This window comes from Sus scrofa, chromosome 1, assembly GCF_054392235.1.
Source record: "Sus scrofa isolate SSC_HxYL_T2T_F1_AM1 chromosome 1, Sscrofa_HxYL_maternal_Yorkshire_Landrace_v2.0, whole genome shotgun sequence".
Lineage (NCBI taxonomy): Eukaryota > Metazoa > Chordata > Mammalia > Artiodactyla > Suidae > Sus > Sus scrofa.
This window is the reverse complement of record NC_139383.1, coordinates 31,367,053-31,392,023: the sequence shown is the minus strand read 5'-3', so window position 1 is coordinate 31,392,023 and position 24,971 is coordinate 31,367,053. Positions and strand designations below refer to the sequence as shown.

General features: G+C 36.8%; 1 protein-coding gene across 1 annotated transcript in view; it reads right to left on the bottom strand.

The window, feature by feature from the left end:
• Nucleotides 1–1,962: 1,962 nt before the first annotated feature.
• Nucleotides 1,963–24,971, bottom strand: part of MOXD1 (monooxygenase DBH like 1) — an 85,788-nt gene continuing 62,779 nt past the window's right edge. Inside the window, exons 7-12 of the mRNA XM_001926931.4 lie at nucleotides 23,820–23,986; nucleotides 22,236–22,427; nucleotides 20,629–20,688; nucleotides 14,604–14,746; nucleotides 4,262–4,430; nucleotides 1,963–3,615 (exon numbers count right to left, since the gene is read on the bottom strand). Of these exons, the coding sequence (XP_001926966.3) occupies nucleotides 3,448–3,615; nucleotides 4,262–4,430; nucleotides 14,604–14,746; nucleotides 20,629–20,688; nucleotides 22,236–22,427; nucleotides 23,820–23,986 (899 nt within the window). The 3' untranslated portion in view covers nucleotides 1,963–3,447. The remainder of the gene's footprint in view (nucleotides 3,616–4,261; nucleotides 4,431–14,603; nucleotides 14,747–20,628; nucleotides 20,689–22,235; nucleotides 22,428–23,819; nucleotides 23,987–24,971) is intronic.

The window sequence follows — 24,971 nt, the reverse complement described above, 5'->3', positions numbered from 1 at the left end:
CTTTCATACATAATTTCATAGGCACACACAGGAAGCATTAAGGACCAAAAGGTTAAAAGCAGTATTCTCTAGGTAACAGGATTAATAGATTTGGAAATTTTTCCAGTTAAGTTAGTTTTTATTTTCTAACTTTTTTTCAGTAAATAGGCATTATTATGCATTAGATTTATAATAGGGGCAAAACACAACATAAATGGCATATATATTTTAATGATTCCCAGCTCCACAACTTCTGCCTTTTTTCATTTGGGAAGGTTACAAATCCAACTAGTAGTATCCATGAGGATAGAGGTACGATCCCTAGCCTCAGTGGGTTAAGGATCCAGCATTGCTGTGAGGTCACAGATGTACCTTGGATCTGGTGTCGCTGTGGCTGTGGTGTAGGCCAGCAGCTGCAGCTCTGATTTGACCACTAGCTTAGGAATTTCCATATGCTGCAGGTTTGGTCCTAAAAAGGACAAACAAACAAAACTCCTCTATCCTTTACCCAGCATCCTCATAGGTTATCATTTTATCATATTTGAATTATTATTCTTTCTCTATAGTCAGATGGATAGATGGATAGATAGATAGATAGATAGATAGATAGATAGAATCCTTTTTTGAATCATTTAAGAATTTGAACAATGAGTTGAAGGCACTTGGCAAGTCTCAAAATGTATAATTGCTAATTCAAAATTCTCAGAAATATACAATTATTAATTCACTTATAGTAATTTATAAGGCAATACTTACAGAGATGAGAAAGTTTTAATTATAAGAATGCTAATTGCAGCAATGTTTACCATATAGAAAGACTGGAAATGGCCCGCATGTCCAACAGTAAGAGTTTAGCTCAGCAAATTATACAGTGCAAATATGTCCTGCTTCCATATGTCCTCTCGTTTGTTACCCATCATTGACCTCTGGAGCCATTAGGATGAACTTCAAGTTCTTAATTCATCTGCCTCTGTGGAGTGCATCACTCTTGTCATTGCTAGGATTCCCTTGAACCCACCTGAGACTATTTACTTCAGAGAAAAAAGATCACCCAAGATACCTTCAACTGCACATGGCCTTGATGAATTTTGGTTTTACCATGTGTCTCTCTCTCATCCTCCCCACATGTAAGATCAAACCAAAGACCATCTCACATGGAGATTCCATCCTCCCTGTGAGAGTCTCAGGCACGCCTCCCTGATAGTCTAGCAAACAGGTAATGCAGCGTGATCCAGGACATCAATAAAAAGCCTGGGTTGCTCAGGAAGTTCTGCTCAATGTAAGAGCAAGTCGCTTAGAATACAATCAGAATCCTACTAAATATTCAACAGATAACCTATCCTAATTTCAAATAAAGAGTCAGTGTCTCAAAATTATATATATTCATGAGAATTCCTACAAGAAGAAGAATATCAGCTTTATTCACAGCCACATCAGCTGGAAAAAGATTCTCCTGGCTCCAAAAAAATTCGAGATTTCAAAAGCCATGTTTCCTTTTCCAGCTGGTATGTTCACCTTCCTTACTAAGAACAATGAAAACAAATGTGATATTATACAATTTCCAAAGGAAACGATTTTACGTTGACATCTCAGATTCAGAAATTCTGAAGTAGAAATAAACATGAAACTTCAAATAGGCAGTGTTGGGGATGATCATATTTCTTACATAAATATTTGGATGGAAAATCAAAATCTGATCCAGCACTAATGAAATAAAAAGAATTGATGTTAACAATGAAATACTTCTCATAAATATTACAAACATTTCATTAAGTGGGCGGATTCTGAGAATCAAGAAGGAGAAACCCCAAAACACAGCCTTTATTTAAAAGACAATATAGTTTGTTTTGAAGACTTGTTTGCTGGGGAGAAAGGGCTTTAAAATGGCATAAATAAATGCAATATTCATAATTGACTTGACTGGCAACATCAGTATTGAATCGCTTGCTTCTCTCCAGGAGTATCCAAGATACCACACAGAGATTTAATTTTATTGAGTTTATTAATATAATCCAAACAGATTGAGTTTCGGTAATGAGCAAAAGACACAACACAAGATTTGGCTGAGCTATACAAAGAGAACCCAAAAAAGGTGACAAGATTGTCAATCAATGACCATTTTATTATGGACCGTTTATTAACTGATATAAAAATACATCTACAATAGCAACTGTGACTCAAATTGAGCCAGGATGCAGCACATATGACACCCAACTTGACCAGGGCAGTGTTCCATGGACCTCATGCCCTCCTCGGCTGGTTCACACTCTTTGGCCTTTGACCTGGGCCGTCATAAAAGATCCCTTACAGCACAGAGTCTGCGGCCAGCTCCATTTCCTCCTCACCTACAATCAGTTATGTACCACTTCTAGGTTGCCCAAAGCTTTTCCTTTCTTTTTAGATAGTGACAGAGCTCAAGGAAAACAACTCACCTGGCCAGGGCTGAGCAGGGAAGGGGGAAAAATAGTTCTTCTTCTTCTTCTTTTTTTTTTTTTTTTTTTTGCTTTTTGGGGCCATACCCACAGCATATGGAAGTTCCCAGGCTAGAGGTTGAATCAGAGCTGCAGCTGCCAGCCTACACCACAGCCACAGCAATGCCAGATCTGAGCCACATCTGTGACCTACACCTCAGCTCATGGCAACACTAGATCCCTGACCCACCGAGCAAGGCCTGGGGTCAAACCCGCATCCTCATGGATACTAGTTGGATTCACTTCCCTGCACCACAACAGGAACTCCTGAAAAATAGTTCTTTGAGATGGGGTCCAGGGTAGTTTGGGAGGACCAGAGGACTCAGATAAACAAAGGGATCAGGATGGGCATCATCAGAAAGCACTGAGGGAACTTCGCTTGTGGCACAGTGGGTTAAGGATCCAGCATTGTCACTGGAGCAGGTTGGGTTGCGGCTCTGGCTCAGATGCCATCCCTGGCCCAGGAACTTCCACATGCTGGGGTCATGCTGAGGTCGTCGGAAGGCCAGGGGTAGGAAGGACCACCATACACCTGGGAAGTCACACGAAAGAGCAATTAGGTGGAAGAGAACTGGAACGGAGAGGACTTCCTTTGACACCTTGAAATGAAAACATTTAAAATAAAAGAACATAGACACCAAAATCCAAAAAAAAATTAAGTAAAATTTCAACAATGAGAATTTCAACACAATGAAATACAGAAGGAAGTAAAGAATTCTTTGACTTCCACTTGACTTTGTCCAAATGTTTTAAAGGTTATATTAAGTCAGGCAGGCTTTGCTCTGTTTGGTGGATGGATACATCTTAGCAGACGTGCCTAACGAAAGACGAAAACCGATGGCTTAGGGAGCCGGGGAAGGAGGGGAGGTGAGGAAGAGATTGGAGGAAAAGTCACCAAGATCTTCACGCTCCCTCTTCATGCCTGAAGTGTCTTTAACCTGAGCATTAAGTGCCAGGTTCAGATCACGGAAAACCATGGTCACTGAGCACAGCAGAATCACGGCCACATGTGCACGGTGCTCAGAATGCACCCCAGGGCCAGGAAGCAAAGGAGCAGCTGGACAGAGACCTTTCCATGCAGAGACGAGGAAGAAGCTCCACACACCAAAGGTTCAGCTTTATAAGGTCTTTCTATCTCTGGAGGTAAGGCCGTCATCCCTTGAATCTGAAAACCAAAGAGAAGACAATGCCACTGAGCCAGCGTGTGGTTTAAGGGTGGACTAAGGCCAAGCCATGCTCAGTCCAGCACTTCTGCTGGGACTAAAGGGATGGGGGGCGGGGAGATGGCTGCTAAAGTTGTCCAGCATCTGAGGGTCAGAAGCTTGGGGGGCAGGGGTGGTCAGTGAGGTGGCAAAGAGGGACAGACATGCCTTTAGGAAAGAAGAGATATAAGGCAGGCTCTGTCATTTTTTGAAGCTCTCAGCCCATCTCATTCCTACTTCATCCCAACTATAGTTCCAGAATAGATTCCCTTTTTTGGCACGGGTAGCAGGCACACCTGTAGCACATGGGCACTCCCAGCCAGGGACTGAACCCACAGCACAGCAGTAACCAGAGCAGTGACAATGCTAGATCCTTAACCCACTGAACCACCAGGGAATTCTTAAATTTTCTTCTTTAAAGGGAGTAGAAACAGGGGGTTTTGCTCATTCTAAGCCATCACTGAACCAACAAATCCTCAGACATATCCAAAGACAACTAGACCACTGGATGTGTGGATATTTGTCTGTTCCTTGGATTTTATCTGTTATGGATTCAGGTAAGAAGTAACATTTGGTTTCCCTGAAGATTGAAACAAAGTAGGGCCTTACCGACCACTCAGCATTGTCTGTCTTGGAACATCTTACATTCACAGGTAGGCTAAGGACAAGCTTATTGAAGGCAACACCTTCCTTTTTAGTCCATTTAAACTTATTCATTGCATCCATGAAAGAAAGGTTTTTATACTGCTTCGGGCTTTTGATAATGAAAGGCCAGGTCCTGAATTTAAAATAAATAACCATAATTAGTCATATTCAGAACAAAAGCATTATATATTTCTATTACTTTTCAACATTATAAAATAGACTTCATTCTTGTTCATTTTTACATACATATGTAATCTAATACAAAAGCACTGCTGAACTCATCAGCAGTTATTAAAAGAAATACATATAAAATAAGGAGTGTTTTTAAAAAATAAAATTCCTCAGTATTAGGTTTAAACAAATAATTTTGCCTTAGAAGACTTCCCCAGAACCTCACAATTCCTTACCTAATTGTTTTTTTTTTTTTTGCTCTAGATAACAGTGGTAAGCATCCAGTTCTGAAGTGTATCATACTAGTGAAGTGTATCACACTTTAATTTTAGGGCTGCACCTGTGGCATATGGAAGTTGCCCAGTGTAATGAAGAAACAGGTAGCTTCTCAAAATTTACTGAACCGAGATGAAAATTTCAATTCCATGCCATTGAAAAGCCTGACCCCTGCTGGCTGCCTTGTTTTAGCTTGCCTAATTAAAAAGATGGAAAAAATGAACCAGAGTTTGTTTTTTGGTTGGTTGTTTGTTTCTTTTGTTTGTTTGTTTTGGCTGCACCAGTGGCATATGGAAGTTTCCGGCCAGGGATCAAATCCAAGTTGCAGCTGCCACCTATGCTGTAGCTGTTGCAACACCAGATCCTTGACCCACTGTGCCAGGCAGGGGATGGAACCCATGCCATGGCAATGACCTGAGCTGCTGCAGAGAGAACACCAGATCCTTAATCCACTGTGCCACAGTGGGAACTACTGAACCAGTGCTTTTAAATTTTCACTAAGAAAAAAATATTTTGCAGACACTATGCTCTGCTCCTATTTGCTGCTCTAAAAACACCTGTTAAATGTCCAAGAAAGAAGTGAGAAATCACAGAAGAATGCCATGACCTGCTCTGGAAGAGACCCTCTAGTGATGTCTTTCATTAAATATATGTTTTATATTATTGATTCCTGAAAAAAGGAAACGTGTTTAAGTGTTGGCATATCTCAGAAATTTACATGAACCTTCCATGAAAGGACCTTTTCATGGAGGTCCATGAAATTCCACGGATCTTCTGGGAGATTATCATGGGTAACCAGCAGATATTTGGCTCCCTTGACACCCAAAAGGAAGCTCCAGTGATTTTTCAGTAATTAGCAAGTAATTAACCTCCAGCTGGGGAAAGGATATATATACTTTTTTCCAGGGCCACACCTGCAGCATATGGAAGTTCCCAGGTTAGGGGGTCAAATCAGAGCTGCAGCTGCTGGCCTACTCCACAGCCACAGCAACACCAGATACGAGCCATTTCTGTGACCTACACCGCCACTCACGGCACACCGGATCCTTAACCCACTGAGTGAGGCCAGGGATTGAACCTGTGTCCTCATGGATACTAGTCAGGTTTGTTACCACTGAGCCACAACAGGAACTCAGGAAATCTATATTTCTACTATTTGATTTTCACAATTTCTTCATTTCTTTATGTCATTACTCTCTTACACACATAGCCTCCTCAGGCACATTGAATATTATCTTTTTAGTTAAATTAAACATGCTTTATTAATCTTTTAGAGTTATGAAGATAAATTTTTAATGTCTAAAAATCATTTCCTCCATGCTAATAAGTGAGATGATGAATAATACAATAGGTCATATACAAGTGTCTTAATATTCTTTATTCCTAGCTTTCTTTTTCCTTTAATTAAAGTCAACGTATCTTTGTTGAGTTTTAAATGCACTATTTTGTACAGAGATCCTAAATATCATAAAGAAGGAGCAGCCACCATCACACTACACTAAACCTATCTAGCAATGACCTAAAATCTATAGCATTACAAATTAAACACACTGTGAATACTTGTAGAGATGCAATGAATTAGCATAAAATAAAACATATATTCTACCAGTTTGTATAAAGTAAAAACTCGACTTAAAAGGGGCCCATTATAGGAGTTCCCGTCGTGGCTCAGTGGTTAACGAATCTGACTAGGAACCATGAGGTTGCAGGTTCGGGTTCGATCCCTGGCCTTGCTCAGTGGATTAAGGATCTGACGTTGCTGTGGCTGTGGTGTAGGCCGGCGGCTACAGCTCTCATTAGACCCCTAGCCTGGGAACCTACATATGCCGCAGGAGCGGCCCAAGAAATAGCAAAAAGACCAAAAAAAAGGGGGGGAGGCTCATTATAGTTACCTACAATGTCCTTTTAAATACACTAAAAGCTATAGCTAAGTTTCATTAAATACTTCATTTATTTGAAATAAACTCAAATTGAATATTATAAATTAAATTTGTTTTTCAAAAAGGTAAACTGTCTTGGAAAAAAATCAACTTCACAACCAGAAAAATGCTGGGGTTGGGGTGCGAAATCATCAGCCTGTAATCACCTAAAATACCACAAGGTGGCAATGCAATCTCTGCTAAAGCACTGAAGGGCCCATTCAACCCTCTGAATTTTCTGCAGCCTTTCTGGTAAGAGTGAATGGTGTACTGCATACATACATGAAATCTTAAGAAGTTTTATAGCTAGAACAAATTATTAACCTCGTATTTGTGATTTCACAGCAGAAAGTGACAGAAGAGGTAGAAACACATTTGTTTACTTACCATAAATATGTGAGAAAGGATGCAGAAAAAGGCAAACCCAATGAATCATGTTAGAAGCAGCATGACAGACTAATGAGTGGGGATGGGCCACCAAGCTCTCTGACCTGGAATCTTGTCTCATTTGTATTGTCTCCTTTCCCTTCCTACTAAATTTGTTCACGATCCTACTCTATTAACATCACACCAAATTTCCTGACCTTTCCAGCCTACCCTTCACCAAACTTCCAGACTTTCCACTGGAGAAAAGAGAAGAAAAAGACAGAGTGGGGAGAAGTCCAGAAAAAGTAAATATTTATCCCAAGTAATTTTCCTTAAAAGACTCAGCTCTAAACCAGAAACGGGTAACCTTGAAGTAGCAAGTTCGTCTGCTGTCACTAGGACTGAGACTTAGAAATACTAGGAATGTTGTAGAAATTAAAATAGCTACATTTCTGCACATCTGGACAGTGTACAAATGTCTACACAAGTACAGATATAAATACAATGATATTATTTACATATCACTGAATTGATAAAAATAAATCATTCATATTAGGATTTAATATTAATGAGAAATTTTCCTTTGTAAGTTTAATTTAATTGACAAAATGGTTTAAAAACATATGTGAAATGGAATAAACTTAGACTATGCAAAATAATTTTTGGGAAAAGAGAAAAAAATGACAAAGTTTGGGGACTTACTCTTATTTCAAGATTTACTATAAAACTATAATAATAATTGAGTGGGGTATTATAGACATGTACCACAAGGCAACAGAACTCTGTGTCCAGAAATCATCAAAATATGGTGAAGAAATTTCCGAAAAATATTCCGGGGTAACTGTATAGGAAAAGGGTAGTTTTTTCATCAAATGTTTCTTGAATAACTTGCTATCCATATGAAATACAATGGACTTCAGCCTATACAACATACAAAAAATTATTCAAAATGGGTCTTCAATCTAAAGCTACACCTATACAGTTTTAGGGAAAAAAAAAAAAAGAAAGAAAATCCTCACAATTTGGGCAGGCAAAATTTTCTTACACGGGACATCAAAAGCCCAAAACAAACCAAAAACAATAAAATGGATGTCAAAAACACAGCTAAAAAATTAAAATCAAGCTACAGACTAGGAAAAAAATTGTTTGCAAACATATATCTGACAAAGGATTTATATCCAAAGTATAAAAATCTCTTTAAAATTATGAAGAAGTCATAACTTAATTAAAAAAACAATTCAATGGACAAAATTTGAACAGTTAAAAAGGAATGTATATAAATGACTAGAAAGCACATGAAACAGGCTCAACGTCATTTGTCACAAGGGAAATGGAAAACAAAACTCTCCAGTAAGATACCACTGCATACACATTAAAATACATAAAATTTAAAATGTTGAATATACAAAATGCCAGGAAGAATATTAAGCAATAGGAGCTGTTATACATTACTGGTGAGAATGTAAAATGGTACACCATTTGGTGAAATGTTTTGAGAGTCAGACAGTAAACATAAACTTAGCATGCAATCTAAGGGATTCCACCACTAGGTACTGACTCAGAATTTGAAAATATATGTTCACACAAAAATAAATACAATAATGTTTATAGCAGCTTTCTTCATAATAGCCACAAACTGGAAGCCACCCAAATGCCTTTCAACCAGTGAATCAAATTAATTTGGGTATATTTACACAGGGGAATACTACTCAGCAATAAAAAGGAAGGGACTGTTGATACATGATAGATAGATAGATAGATAGATAGATAGATAGATAGATAGATAGATAGATAGACAGACAGACAGACAGACAGACAGATACAGACAAATCTCAGTATATATATATATATAAACATAGATGAATCTCAGAAACATTCTGAGTTTAAGAAGCCAGGCACAAAAGAGTATATATGATACGATCCTATTTTCATGAAATCTAGAAAAGATCAAATTGTTAGATAGTGACATAAAGCAGATTTATGGTTTCCTGGGGCTTTGTGTGGGAAGTGGGATTGTCTCCAGGAGTGAGAGAACTTTGGGTGGTGATGAAAACACTCCATCTCATTTGCGATATGGATAAATAGGGGTACACATCTGAGAAAGCTTTCTAACAGTACATTTAAAACGGGAGCATTTTGTTGTATGTAAGTTCTACCTCAAGCAATTTGACTTAAAGGAAACAGCAAACAGAAATAAAATATATCACCAAACAGACAAAAAAAAAAGACACAACATAAACTTTACTATTTGAATTGTGAAAGAAAGACACCAGGAATTCTGAATGAACAAGGCACAACCCCGAACCCTCTTGACACTGTCTGAGCAAATGAATGTTGGCAAGGACCCAGGAGAGTTGAGTCTCCCTAACTCAAGGAAGAGGCTTAAGAGCAGCAGCAGATTTGCCAGGATGAGATAAAGCCTGGGACCTTCCTCCATGGAAAGGCATTAGGCCCCAACCAGTTATAAAGCATCCTCCAATAGACTCTTAATAAAATCTGAGGAAGGAATACCCCATGAATTATGATATAGTCCCACCTCTACACACACAACCCTTTCACCCCCAAATGCAGACAAGGAAGTACATAAAACATGGCACCCAGACCTCAATCTTCAGTGTACAGAGAAAGAAATGACTCTCAGATTTGCTTAGAAAAGTCGTCAGAAGTTCACCTACATTTTACCAGAGTAGAGAGAGAAGATTTAGACAGAACTGGCTCCGCATAAGCAAGAACTGACATCACAACCACGAAAACTTAGGGTGAAAGGAAATGATATCACATTTCATGTAAAGAGACAGAAAAAAAATTGGCTCAGAAGAAGATCTAAACCAATTATACTGGAGAGAATCCCCATAAGTGTTTTACACCCTAAATTTATTTAATAAGAACATGAATTCAATTAAACAAGAGCTCAAAGGCAAGATGATAAAACAACAGAATGAGATGAAAAGGGAGATAGCAGATGGAGATAAATTTAACACTAAACAAATTTAGCACCAAATAAGTTAGAAAAAGCAAGACGCAGAAGAGCACGTCTGAAAAATTATGAGAAAACACTTAAGAGAAATCCCATGTAGATTAGAAAAAATTTGTAGATATAAGAAAGTTTCCTGGAAATTAAAGAAGCAGTGAATGTATGTACTGAAAGAACACTTTGTATTTCAGGAAAATGTGACTCATACCCTCAACACTGAAATATGTCCAGTTTAATTTATGGATTCTATAGGTAGAGGAAGAATGGTCCTATTCATCCAAAGACATCTCCAGAGGAGGAGGAAAAACCTGTGACCCCAAAATATTATATCCGGCCAAATGCTGTCCAAATGTACATGCAGAAATTCTCAAACATAAAACAACTCTGGGCAAAAAGCATGTGGAAGCCCTTCTTAAGTAAGTACCTTGAGGGCAAAACCATGATGAATCAAATTTAAAAAAACTCGGAAATGCCAAAATCATATAAAGATTAAGAATTTATCATTGAATCTATTTAGACATAAAAGTTGCGTTAAATACTGTGGCAGTTGTATTCCAAAATTCAATGTGAAAGTTAAAAATCTTGAAAATACAAAAATTCTAACATAAATAATAAATATTGGGAGGTATGGAAAGGGAGAAGGGGATAAAATGTGAAAGTATGAATGTGCTCATCTTTAATGATCTAAAATTGAAACATCATTTAAAAAGGTGACTGCAACGTGTTATCGTTTATGATCTATTTTCTCAATATAATATTATCTCTTGTAGTTATCAAAACAATAGCAACGTGTATTTGTTCAACGACTGTTCCCTTTTTATTTTGTTTTTTTTTTCTTCTGATACTTAAAACAAAATGCAATGCTAAAGTGTTTGTTTCAAGCGGTACACAAACTATTATCTAACACGACTGTATTCATCTTTGTATCAATACCTACATAGAAAGATATCGGTAATGGCATTCCATTAACATTAGTGTTGTTTATTTCCAACAGAATTTGAGGTGATCGTTTTTGTCCTCTTTTTTAAAACCTTTTTCCACCTTGCCTAAACTCTTTATAATAAGCCTGTGTGGTTTTCAAACCTTATCAACATAAAGTGATTTTTTTTTTTCCTGCAAAGCAATATAGAAATACATCTTTTGGTTCTATTAAGAAACAGAACAAGTAAGGTAGGAAATTTCCACCACATAAACCTCACTAGAACCACATAGACAGCGGTGATATTTGGCGCAGCAGAGAATACAAATTTATCTAAACTCATTATCTATGCTGTTATCTGATCTTTGGGAGTTTTTTGTTTTTCCTTAAGCCTTGCCAGATCTGTAGGAGGCAGAGAAAAACTGCATCCCCCACAACAGACAGATCCTGAGACAGGATGTACTTGTCTGTATTTTTCCACCAATGAATGCATCCTCTAATCCTGGAATTGCTACAGAATGTTTAAAATAAAAACAGGGCACCTAACTAATCATTATATGAAAAGCAAAAATAGGCAATTCTAGGTTATATGTTATATGATATTCTCATTTAGTATTATATCCTAAAGCCAAATTAGCAATATTCTTGTAAGCAAAGCAGAAAAAAGCACCCACACCATTTCTCTCTTTCTGATCTTTTAGCCAGTACCTTGTTGGTTTGGCCTTTAATAATATTTATGTCAGTGTGATGATGAACTAGACTTGAGAGTCTGACTTAAAGTCCAAACATGTATTTTATAACAGAGGCTCTTTTTCACTCGTATTTTTTGAAGAATAAATATATTTAACCATGTAGTTAAATGGTTTTATGCGGGCAATGGCACCTCAAAACTGGCCTTGTTCTGTGGAGCGATTTTTTCCTGTCTTGTTAAGTGATGAAAAACCAACTTCAATATTTCCTGGAGACCAAACATGGGGACCCTGACAGAGCTCATTGGGACACAGGAGCTGGGTATTTTCAGAGGCTTCACACAAGCTGAACACAAAAGAAAATAACTGGACTGCAGAATGCATTTCATTCATCTTGTAAATACAGAGCTTTGAACGTTTGTTTGTTTTCAACAAATGGAGACACCAACATTTTCTGGATTAGGAAAAGTTTCTAGTCAATATACTAAAAATAATTCTGCTGTATAATACAGGGAACTATATCCAATCACTTGTGATGGAACAGGATGGCAGATAATGTGAAAAAAAGAATGTATTTTATATATATGAATGACTGGGCCACTTTGCTTTACAGCAGAAATTGGAAGAACATTGTAAATCAACTATAATAAAAATAGTAAAAAATAAAATAAAAATTTAAAAATAAAATTAAATTTAAAAATACATTAAAAATAGATTAAAGGAGTATATATATAACTGAATTACTTTGTTGAATGGCAGAAATTACCACAACATTGTAAATCAGCTATACTTCAATGAAAATTTTAAAAAATGAAAAAAATTCTAAAGAAAAAAAGGCTACTTAAATCTTAGGAAGAATAATGTAATCCTGATATTTTAAAACAGGCCTACATTCCAGCGTTTTCAGAATGACATCTTCTGTGCTCTATTGATTTTTGATGTTTTATTTACTTGTTTGCAATGCAGTTATTGATTCTGAATGAAAAGATACATATGTCAGAGACCACAATACAAACCACAGCTCCCCATTTATTATTCCTTCTATGAGGCTGAACAGATTCTTACTCTCTTAGTTTCCATTTCCTGCTCTATAAAGCTAGGATTGAAAATATTGCTCTACCAATTGGAATTGAGTGAAAATAAATTAAATGAAATTATGTATGTGAAAATATTTCACATACTAGAACCTAATTCACACCTGCATTTTATTATTTGTATTTTAGTAGATACAGACTTCTAGTCTGCTGGTCATTGGGTTGTCTGGGTAGGAACTCAGTAGAACATATCTATGAATAGTAGCTTAATTTGAAAAGAAGAGTGTTTGGAGTTCCTAATTTTTAATCATCATAAAATTTTGCAACCAAAAAAGTAGACCATAATTAGATTCTCCCTCAGATCTGCATTTTGCCTCATTAGACGTTTTTTAACCTCTCCTTAAATACACTCCCTCAAAAATCTGTCTCCTTTTCCTAATTACATCCTTTCATTTTGAAAAATCCTAATCATTAGAAAATTCTTCTTAATATTAAAATAAAATCTATACTTTAAAACTGCCACCAGTCACCCTAATTATTCTTTGTGGTATTACTAAGAATGGATAAAATTCTTTTTTTCTACATCAATCTTAACATATCCAAAATAGAATTCTCAATTTCTTCTTTAAGCATGTTTCCTTGCACCATTCACGAATGATCGTTTTTCCTTTACTCTTTCCCTCGCCATCTGCCAGAGATGCAATCAATGAACAAGTTCAGTGAGTGCTACCTTCAAAAGGTAACCTGAGTGCAATCATGATTCGTCAACTCTATTGGTGCCATCTTGATCCAAGGCACCCTCACCTCTCAACTGGACAATTACAAGTCTCCTGGTTGGTATTATTCTTTGCAATCTTGCCCCTCTAGAGTCCTTTCTCAACTAAGTACCTTAACTAACTTTTGTTGTTGTTGTTTGGCTGTGCCCCAACAAGTTTCTGGGCCAAGGACTGAAACTGAGCCACTGCAGTGACAACGCCAAATCCTTAACTGCTAATGCACTGGGGAACTCCAAAATTGACATTTCTAATACCCCATTCCCTATAATGTCTTCTATTTGCACTTAAATCTAAAGTCCTTATGTTGCTCTGTTCTACATGATCTGGTCCCATTGGCTCTTAGACCTCCTCACTTACCCTCTATCATATTTCACTCTGCTTCAGCCAAACTCACCTTCTTGTTGTTCTTTGAACATGCTAGTCTCATACACCCTATCCATATACAGGCTTTTCTCTCTGCAGAGTAGACTTGTATATCTTTCAATGGCTGGCTCCTCATCACTTAGATCTCTGCTCAAACATCACCTCCTGCCATGGACTGGATAGTTGTGCCCCCCCCCCCACACCAAGTTCATATGTTGAAATCCTAAATGTTTTTTCTCTAAATGATAAGAGTAATTTCTTCCACCTAGACTGTAACAATGATGCCAAGTGTGTTGAATACCTACTTGCCTTCTGGGAGTCTGGCATGTTGGTACTTGCTAAGCAGAGGGCATCTCTGCGACCAGTTCAAGAAAATCTCTAGGCACTGAGTCTCTAATGAGCATCTTCAGTTGACAACATTTCATGCATGTTGTCATAATTTGATACTGGTGGAATTAAGCACATTCTGTTTGACTCCACTGGGAGAGGTCTCTTGGAAGCTTGCACTTGATTTCCTATGGACTTTGCCTCATGTGATTTTTCTTTCTTTTTTTTCACTTTTCTTTATATTCTTTCACTATAATAGATATTAACCATAAGTACAACTATATGCTTAATCTTTTAGATCTTCCTAGAAAATCACTGAATCTAAGAGTAGTCTTGGGGACCAGGGACATTGCAAGAAGAGAAGTTCACTTGGTCTCCCCAACTGAAAACAACCAAACAGAATAGCACATAAAGGAATTCCATAACATGTAACAAATATAGTATGAAAAAAGCCCATCCTTACCTCTCCCATGAAATCTATTTACTACTTACGTGACTGGCCTGTAGATCTCCTTAACGCCAATGAACTGAAGTTGTTCCATAATGTCTGGAATACTTGCACATCGAGTAAGATTAATTCTTGGGTAATAAAGAAGGTATGAGAGGCACATTTCATTCCTGGTGCTTAATCCTCCCTGAAGATGGAGATATTTTATTTAAAAAAGTATACTTCCCACTAACTTTGATACTTATAACACACAAGCCAAAAATTCTATACAGTTTCTTCCAATACTGAAATGTAATAAACCTTAATGCTGAAAAATAATTGCCTAAATGACAATTTGTTCTTTAAAAAGATAATGGCGCGTTTAAAATTAATTAAAATTATTCCTATCTCTTTAAAAGTTGCCTTTCTTAAATAAGCTAATAATCTCCTCAAAGTTCTGTTTATATTATGTAAACTTCTCACTACAGTGAACATTTCAAAGGGTGATGGGGATGTTTACTAACATGATATCCATCAGTTAGTCTGATGGAATCTTTGCCTGACTGCACTGAATTTTCTGTAGTTGTGTTGTCATGTATATAAACATCAGCAGCTGCATACAACAGGGGAGACATATTTCACATTGTGAATGTAAGTAGCAAATTATGTACTAAAATTTTAAAAGACCAACGATCCTCAGAAGAACAGAATCTAGAGTGCTGCAACATATTATCTGCAATGTCCAATTTTCAACCAAACATCATTAAACATGAAAAGCAACAGAAAACTATGATCTGCACTCAGGAAAAAAATAACTTAGTAGAAACTGACTGTGAGAGATAGAGAGGCTGGAGTAAGCAAAGACTTAAAAAGCAGATAAAAATCTGTTTAAAGAGCTAAACAAAGATGTTCATATAATTAAAGGTATATATGTTAAAAATGAATGAACAAATAAGGAATGACATCAGAAAAAGGAAAACATAAAGAAAGGACTGAACAGAAATTCTAGAGTTGAAAAATTCTATAACTAATTTAAAATTCACAGGGTGAGCTCAATATCAACTTGAGGTGACAGAGGAAAGAACTGGTGAACTTGAAGACTGATCAATAGAAATTTTCCAAACAAAAGAACAGAGAGAAAAAAGATTAAAGAAAGTGAAAACATGTCAGAGATCTATAGGACAATATTAAATGTTCCAACATGCATGTAATTGGAGTTCCAAAAAGAGAGGGAAGAGAGAAAAGAGTAGGGAAAAATTTTGAAATAAAATAGTGGAAAGCCTCACAAATTTAGTGAAAAACATGAACTTACAGACCCAAGAAACTCAACAAATGCCAAAGATAATTATGAAGAGAACCATACCTAGACATATCATAGTCATATTGCTGAAAGCCAAAGACAAAGAGAAAATCTTGAAAGCAACAAGAGAAAAATAACACATCACATACAAGGGAACAGTAATACAATAGACAACTGACATTTCATAATGATGAAAATAACAAAATGATAGTAGAATTACTTATTCAAGTGCTCCAGGGAAAAAGAAATGAACCAAGAATTCTGCATCCAGCAAATTATCTATCCTTCTAAAGTGAAGATGAAAAACCTAGTATTGTTTACAGTATACATTAACTAGTGGCTAACATACAATGATTTCACAAATTGCAAAACATAATGCACTTGAAGTGTAAACCAGGACTGGGCAAAAAGAGAAGGTGATCTACAAATGAGACTGCAACTGACACCTCACTAAATATATTTAATCTATGCTTAAGCTGGGATGACTAATTAGAGTTGTACAGAATTGCAGGAAGGGAGTAGGTTTTTGTATCCTCACATCAACTGTTTATTGGCTGCTGGCTGCTCCACTGGAGGGTGTAACTTAAGTGAGTCATCTCCTGATATAGACTGCTGTGCCCAGTAAGGGACACAGATGTAAACTCTTATTATATGATTTTTTTCAGTGGCTGGGTTTAGTTGCCTTGGCCCTGAAGAGGGAGGGTATACAGGCAGAGCACCAAAATAGTCACTGAAGTAATAACTTATTATGCTGTAGTAAATATTTCATGAGAACAAACTTACAGATAAGGCATGAGAAAAATAAAGCTAACACCAGAGTACTGACTACTCTCTGTGTGCTCATCTTTAAGTCTCCTCTTCCTCACTCTAACCAAAGATAATGATGATCTTAATATTTATCATTCTCTCTCTTTTCATCACACTTTACTTTTAGTTTATTGATATATGTATCCCTAAGAGATACATTGTTTAATTTCATATGTTCTTGAACTTTAGATACATATTGTCCTACACATAGTGTGCTGCAAACTTGCTCTTTTCAATCAACGTTAGGTTTTTCAGATACATTCATGTTAATACATGTGGTTTTGGTTCATCAATTTTCATAACTATATACTATTCATATATTATATGACATATTACAACATATTTATATGGTTTCCTTTGGAACAGTTGAGCTGTTTCCAATTTTTTTGTTCCTATACTGTTACATGTTATAATGAATATTTCATAGATTTCTCTCCCAGAACACATCCTGCAAAAGTAACCTCAAGGTTAAGTCTACACAGGAACGGAAATGGGTAGGGCATATATGAATCTCCAACTTTACTAGATAATGCCATGCTTTCCCCCAAAGAGGTTTTGTAAATGCACATTCAGTTGTATGAGGGTTCCTGTTACAGTACACTAGAATTGCAATTTTAAATACTGCCAAACTGGTGGATAAAAAATCATTTCATTGTGGTTTACATTTGCAGACCCTGGTTCCAAATGAAATTGAGCATTCTTTCATGTTTGTTATCTATTTGGGCTTTTCTTGCTGTGAAAGGTTTTTGTCTTTTGTTCTTTTTCCATCGTATATTTTTCTTAAGTACTGATTTATAGAATTTCTTTTTTTATATGTTGGATACTAATGCTTTGTTTATGTATTGTAAACATTTTTTCAGTTCAAAACTTATCTTTTCACTTACTTAATAGTGTTTTTTGCTAAGCCAAAAATGTTAAGGTAGTCAAATTCATCAGTCTTCTAATTTATACCGTGTACTTTTTATGTTTTAAGGGTTCTTAGCTACATCAAAGTCATAAAGTTATATTTATAGTTTTTTCTCTAACCGTTTTAAAATTTTTCTTTTTCTTTCTTTTTTCTTTTCTTTTTTTTTTTTTTTTTCTAGCTTCATAGGACATAAGTGTGACATATGGAAATTCCCAGGCTAGGGGTTGAATCGGAGCTGCAGCTGCCAGCCTACACCTCAGCCACAGCAAGGCTAGATTCGAGCTGCGTCTGCAACCTACAGCACAGCTCACGGCAACATCAGATCCTTAACCCACTGAGCAAGGCCAGGGAATGAACCCTCATCCTCATGGATATTTGTTGGATTCGTTTCTGCCACACCATGATGGGAACCCCTCTGCTCTTAATATTTTAGTATTTAATTGAATCTGTGCCACAGCAGCAAACTGAGCTGCTGCAATGACAACAGTGCCAGATCCTTAACTCACTGTGCACAGAACTACCAGATTTAACGTTATTTTTGTCATCTGGATACCCAAGCTTTCCAGTATTTTTTTATGAAAAGCCCACATTTTGCCACTTATCTGAATGATGTCTATCCTAAAATAAGTTTCTATACAGCAGCTTTATATGTCTGTTTCTGGGATCCCTATTCCATTCCACCACTGTAATGCTGATGCACATTATTAATCGCTATAGCTTTATTTTATTTATTTTTTTTTTTAGGGGTGTACCCATGGCATATGGAGGTTCCCAAGCTAGGGGTTGAATCAGAGCTACAGCTGCCAGCCTATGTTACAGCAACAGCAACACCAGATCCAAGCCATATCTGTGACCTACATCACAGCTCATGGCAACACCAGATCCTTAACCCACTGAGTGAGGCCAGGGATTGAACACACAACCTCATGGTTCCTAGTCAGATTCGTTTCTGCTGTGCCATGACAGGAACTCCACATAGCTTCATTTTATTTTATTTTATTTTGTCTTTTTTAGAGCTGCGCCCAGAGCATATGGAGGTTCCCAGGCTAGGGGTGGAATCAGAGCTACAGCCACTGGCCTGCGCCACAGCCACAGCAATGCCAAATCCGAACCACATCTGTGACCTATACCTCAGCTCAGGGCAACGCCGGATCTTTAATCCTCTGAGCAAGGCCAGGGATCAAACCTGCATCCTCATGGATGCTGGTCATTTTTTTCTGCTGAGCCACGACGGGAACTCCCACTATAGCTTTAAAGTAAACTTGCATATCTAGCAGTTTGTTTCCTATCTTGTTCTTTTCAGTAGTGTCTTGCCGATTCGAATTAGTATCTTTGCTCTTCTGTGTAGATTTTATAATCATGTAAAGGCTAAAACTGTAAAATTTTTAGAAAAATTTAAAAATAGGAGAAAACCTTTGGCTAGATGAAATTTCTTTTTTTTTAATTAAAAAAAATTTTTTTTGTCTTTTCTAGGACCACACCTGTGGCATATGAGGTTCCCAGGGTAGGGGTCTAATTGGAGCTGTAGCCACCAGCCTACACCAAAGCCACCACAACTCGGGATCTGAGCTGTGTCTGTGACCTACACCACAGCTCACAGCAATGCCAGATCCCTAACCCACTGAGCAAAGCCAGGGATGGAACCCGCAACCTCACTGTTCCTAGTCGGATTCGTTAACCACTGTGCCATGAGGGGAACTCCAAAGTGAAGATTCCTTAGTTAGGACATCAAGACCCCAAATCATAAAATCTCTCTGATTTTTTAAATGGAATTATATAAAATTTACAAGCCAATTTAAAAAGAAGGGTTAGACCTTGGTTTTATGTAGCCTTTTTATCCATGAACTTAATTTCTTTAAGTGCTCTTTAATGTCTTGCAATAAAGATTAATAATTTTCTTCATAGAGGTCAAACAAGTCTAATGTTAGATTTTATTTCTGTAGAATTTATAGTCTTAAATAGGTTTTCTTGAGATAGTTTTGTAACCTAAAATACAGTTAAAATTGGATATATAAATTGTGAGGAGGTTTTTTGGTGTGGAAAAGTACAATATCAGTAAACGTTTTACTCCTTTGCTTCTTCCTTTCCCATCTTAATATCTTTTTTTTCTTTTCTACTACAATATTGAACAGAAACAGTGACAATCAATATCCTTGCCTCCTTCCTAATTTTAAAGAAATAATTCTAGTATTTAATTTAGTTTGATATTTGCCATAGGTTTTTGTTCAAGCCAATCTTGTTCTGGTTAAGGCAATTTTCTCCTATTCATGGTTTGCTAAATGTCCCTTTTCCCCAATGACCGGCAAGTTTTATGAATGCTTTTTCTGCCCCTATTGAAGTGATCATAAGTCTTTTTCCTTCAATCTCTTAATGTATAATGGTGTTAGTGTATTTTATAATTTAAACCTACTTAGCATTCCTTAGCTAAGCCCAGATAAATCCTAACATGATAATTTTATGTAATGCAGGATTTGATTTGTCAATATTTTATTAAAGTTACTTCCATCCACTACATGTTGTTGACTTTCCTCATGCAACCCCTATCATGTTTTAGTTTAAGATTATGCTAATTTCATCAAATGAGTTGGTAGGAGGTGTTCCCCCTTTTTTTATGTTCTCTGGAAGAGACTAAGGCATGAGTGATTTATTTCTTGAATGTCTGGCAGAACTCCCCAGTAAATCTGCTGCAGCCAGATTTCTTTTTGGGTCAGAAGCTCTAAGGTCATGGAATTCATTCTTCCTTTTGAAGTCTCTATTCATCTAACTCCAGACTCATGTGGATAGTCATTAATGACCACAGATCTTTTATTAATAATATTTGGTGAGGAAAACCTAAAAGACTGAGTAGCTTTTCATGAAAGAGTCAATAAATTCCACTGCAAATATTACCATAGTATCATTAGTTAATCTGATAAGATGCTAAAACAGCTCTGATTTCAATTTTATGATGTTTCATGTTTAAGACATTCAGAATTTTGCTCCCAGATGGGAATCCTTTTTACTTTTTTCTCTCCTAAAATCAGTTTATTCCTCCCTCTGCCCAAAAAAATTTTAATGATAATAAAATTCTTCTTACCCAAGTCATCCGGGCTCTATCTTTTGTGTTGTAGCGACACTCAGTGATCAGATTATCTCCCTAAAATATAAAAGTACAATCTTTCAGATTGAAGTTTTATATCGTTTTATTTATCTAATGCATTTGTAGGGCAAAAGTATAATTTGCTTTATGAATGGATGCATTAAGTAATTTGATTCACAAGAAGACCTTTGATCTATTAAATTCTAGGACTGCTAGTATAATAAGCAAGCAAACAAATAGAGATCTCTTTGTTCAGGCCAGACGCTACCATGGTCTAGTTGCATGACCTTAGGTAAGGAAATGCATCATCTGGGCACAATTTGTTCATCTCAAAAATAATGATAAAAATAGCACTTATCTTATACAGCTGTTGTGAGGAGATTAAATGACATAACACACATTTAGTTCTTAGTACAGATTAAACACTTCATATATGTTAACCACAGATACTAGTTATTGTGATTATTTCCTCATTTATATTATTTAAGAACATAATAAAGGTCTTTAGTCAGGTATTTATTACCTTTATTACCTTTAAAGGCAAATCAGTAGAAATTTATTTTTCCAGTACTTCCTAACATTTTGAACAGTTCCACACACAAAGAAAAAAAATTTTTGTGGCTCCCTAGTCAAGAAATGGTAAGGCTAGTCATAGAACAGCAGCAAGGAGCTCTGAGTAATGAGCCCCAGATTATCCTCTCTCTCTGGATATTCAGACAGCCCAGGAAGCACTATCGCAACACATTTATACCCTACTCATGGCACACCGGTTGAGGAGCTCTGAGATAACACAATAAAACTGGCTGGAGAGCCCCAAGACAAGGCAACATCATAAAACAGAGTGTAGTCCTTAAAAAATCTTGAGATCACTTTTTCTCAGACTTCATCTTTCTATTTTCAGGATAAATCAGGGAATTTCTGTATATAGAAATTTATACTCATATTTATACTCATAAATATATAAGTATCTGACTTTTAAGAAGAGAAAAAGGATAGGAATTTGTATAACTTTTGAGCTTGATGGCCATGGAATAAAAAATTCAACAAAATGAAGCATTATAAATTTTTAAAAATTCTTCATTATTATAAGGCAAAAGGGTCTCTTCTGTGCCCTTCTACCATAAATCTAAGTATTGTTGAAAGTTGGACTACGCAAATAGTATAATTAGCTATGTCTGAATACTTTTGTCAAATCAAAGAATTACCTTATATTCATTTTTACTGAAATGAAACTTTCAATAACTATCTCATGGTGGAAGCAAATCTGATTTTACCAATTATCAAAACAGCAATGCAGAAGAAGATTGTAAACTGGGGAGTCAAGTAAGAAAACAAAACAAAAAACAATGATGTTCAGTGTCAAAACCCAAGTTTTTATTTTCTTTTTAAGTCAACAACCTGAGTTGCCCCTGGGAATAGTGAGAAAAATGAGTTTCTATTTTGGAAAAGAGATCAAATGCATTCCATCTGGGTTGTGTAACAGCCATGGTGGGTGGTTTTGAGGATATGGATTCATTTCACCAATAAAAACCTGGCTAATTTTCAGCAGATATATGTCTCATGCCTTTAATGACATTCAGCGAAAAAGAACAAAACATTCATACTGGTAGGATTGTTTGCTCTTCTTTTAGATACTGAAACTCCTGGAAATTGAAGTCAAAATCCTCATCATAAGCGAGTAATCTCATTTCCTCCCCTTTGCGAAAATGACGCAGCCTGATGCCTCTGCCTGCCAGGTGAGCATGGAGCAAAACAGCAAACACGTGGATGCCGCTTGGCTTTTCAGCTTCCAGAGCCTATGGGGAGGGACACAGGGGAGACCAGATGAGCCCAAACAAGCACGTGTTCAGACATTTCACCATAAAACAGATTTGGAGAGACAACTGAAAAGAAAAGCTAACGCAACTGAAGTGAATGCATGAGTTGTCAGACATTTTGAATTTGGGTGTTTCCTGACTTACTCCTGGCAGCATTACCGTTATGAAGCAATATTGGCCAGGAGAAAAGAAAAGGAGCTAATGCTTGCTGAGGACCAACCGGACCGCTTCCAAATATTATCTTTTTTCTTCTTTTAGGAGATAAGGAAGCAGTTCAAGCTCCTGGCAAAGAAAAAAAACTTCTAGGATGCTGGTAACTTGCAAATTGAAACTCACAAAAAGAGAATTTATTCTCACTTTTCCAGATAAGAAAACTGTACGGGAGAGTGAAATCAAATGAATTGCTCAAGGTCCTAGTAAGCTAGAAAGTGATGTCATGTCAATTTAAAACATGGTCTAAGAGGTTTAGAAAACTCAGAAGAGCATAATCTTTTTTTTTTGGGGTTTTTGCCTTTTCTTGGGCCGCTCCTGCGGCATATGGAGGTTCCCAGGCTAGGGTCGAATTGGAGCTGCAGCCACTGGCCTACGCCAGAGCCACAGCAACGGGGGATCCGAGCCGCGTCTGCAACCTACACCACAGCTCACGGCAACGCCGGATCGTTAACTCACTGAGCAAGGGCAGGGACCGAACAAGGGCAGGGACCGAACCCGCAACCTCATGGTTCCTAGTCCGGATTTGTTAACCTCTGCGCCACAACGGGAACTCCGAGCATAATCTTTCTATTCCACCTGTCTGGCATGCTGTCTATGGCCACAGTATCCAGTAATTCATAAAGAATATGATCCATGTCAAAATATTTTCATTCAAGAAAAAAGAACTGTAAGTGGAAGTAGCCATCATGAAATACTTATATATGGTTTTCTTTTACCCAATATGTATTTTATATGAGTATTCTTGCCCTTTGGTTAAAGAAGGGAAGGAAACCACACATCAGAGGAAAGGAGAAAAATGAAAATGGATCATGGAAAAAGCAAATATGAATAAAAAATAAAGCTGATAAAGGAAAACAGGGCTACACAAAGGTAGAGATTGTAAAAGATAAAATGAAGTGTTTAATACAAAACAAACAAAGGAGGGAGAAAAAAGAAGGAAAACACCCTGAAAGTTATTTGTGTCTTCAGAATTCTCCTGCTGTAGCTTTCAAGATTTAAAAAGCAATACGGATCTTCCAAAAATTATAAAGAATGATTTTACAGCATGACAACAAGAAAGAGATTAATAATAAACAACTATGGAATTTTCCAAATGTAGCTTTCTAAGAGCACAGATTAATCTGGAAATAGCAGCTCAAAGACTGAGATGCAGTGTACCTCTTCCAGGCATTCCAGAGTGCAGTGACCCTCAGACCGGAACTCAGGCAGGCCTGGAGGGATGGTATGGAACAGGCTCACCCAGAGGCCAGCCTCAATTACCCCGGCATCATATTTCCTTATATCGGTGGTATGAAATAACCTCAATCCAGAATTATCTATTAAACCTGGAACAAGAGCATTTAAATGAGAACAATTAAAAGTGAGTTTGAATTCGTAAAGAAAAAGTTTTCCATACTCAGTTGAAATGGGTTCGTTAATTTTCCTGAAAAAAAATCTCACAAGGGAAAAGAATACAAACAAAGATTAATAGAAGGCAACACTCAGCTTCACAAAGAGGAATTAAAAGACGAGTCGCCATATTGTCTGTGACCATTTTTGGATTTACACAGCATACCATGGAAGAAATCTTGGTATTGTCTACCTGATATATTCCAAAATTATCTAAAATGAAGAAAGAATGAAAATTCTTTATTTTTGGCTTTTTAGGGCCACACCCATGCCACATGGAGGTTTCCAGGCTAAGGGTTGAATCAGAGCTGTAGCTGCCGGCCTACGCCACAGCCACAGCAATGCCAGATCCTTAACCCACTGAGTGAGGCCAGGGATCGAACCTGCGTCCTCATGGATGCTAGTCAGATTCATTTCCACTAAGCCACAAAGGGAACTCCAGAAAGAATGAAAACTCTGAGGGGATCCATTAGAATACAGAATAACAAAAGTATTATATTGTTTTGAAGTGAAGTTCAGTAACAGTCACATAGAAATGAAAATCTCTTGGTCAAGGAACCATCTGCTGATGGAGAAAAGTACTAATGATTAACTTTATAGTTTATCACCATTCTTTTAATACTTCAACAGTCATTCAATCAACAAACCATTATTAAGGATCTATTATGTGAATAGCACTACAACAGGCATTGTGGGAATCAAAGATGAATAAGATACATTTCTTGCTATGACACAATTCTCACTAAGAGGAAGAGTATGGGCTCCAAACACTCCATAAATCCATTCCACTTTGAAATTAATTGACTCCTCTCTGCAATGGTGACTTACTTACCTGTGACTACTAACATGACCCTTTGGATCAATTAGTATACACAGAGTTTTATGTTAATTGTTGTGATTGTTTTCTTGTTTCTCTTTCCC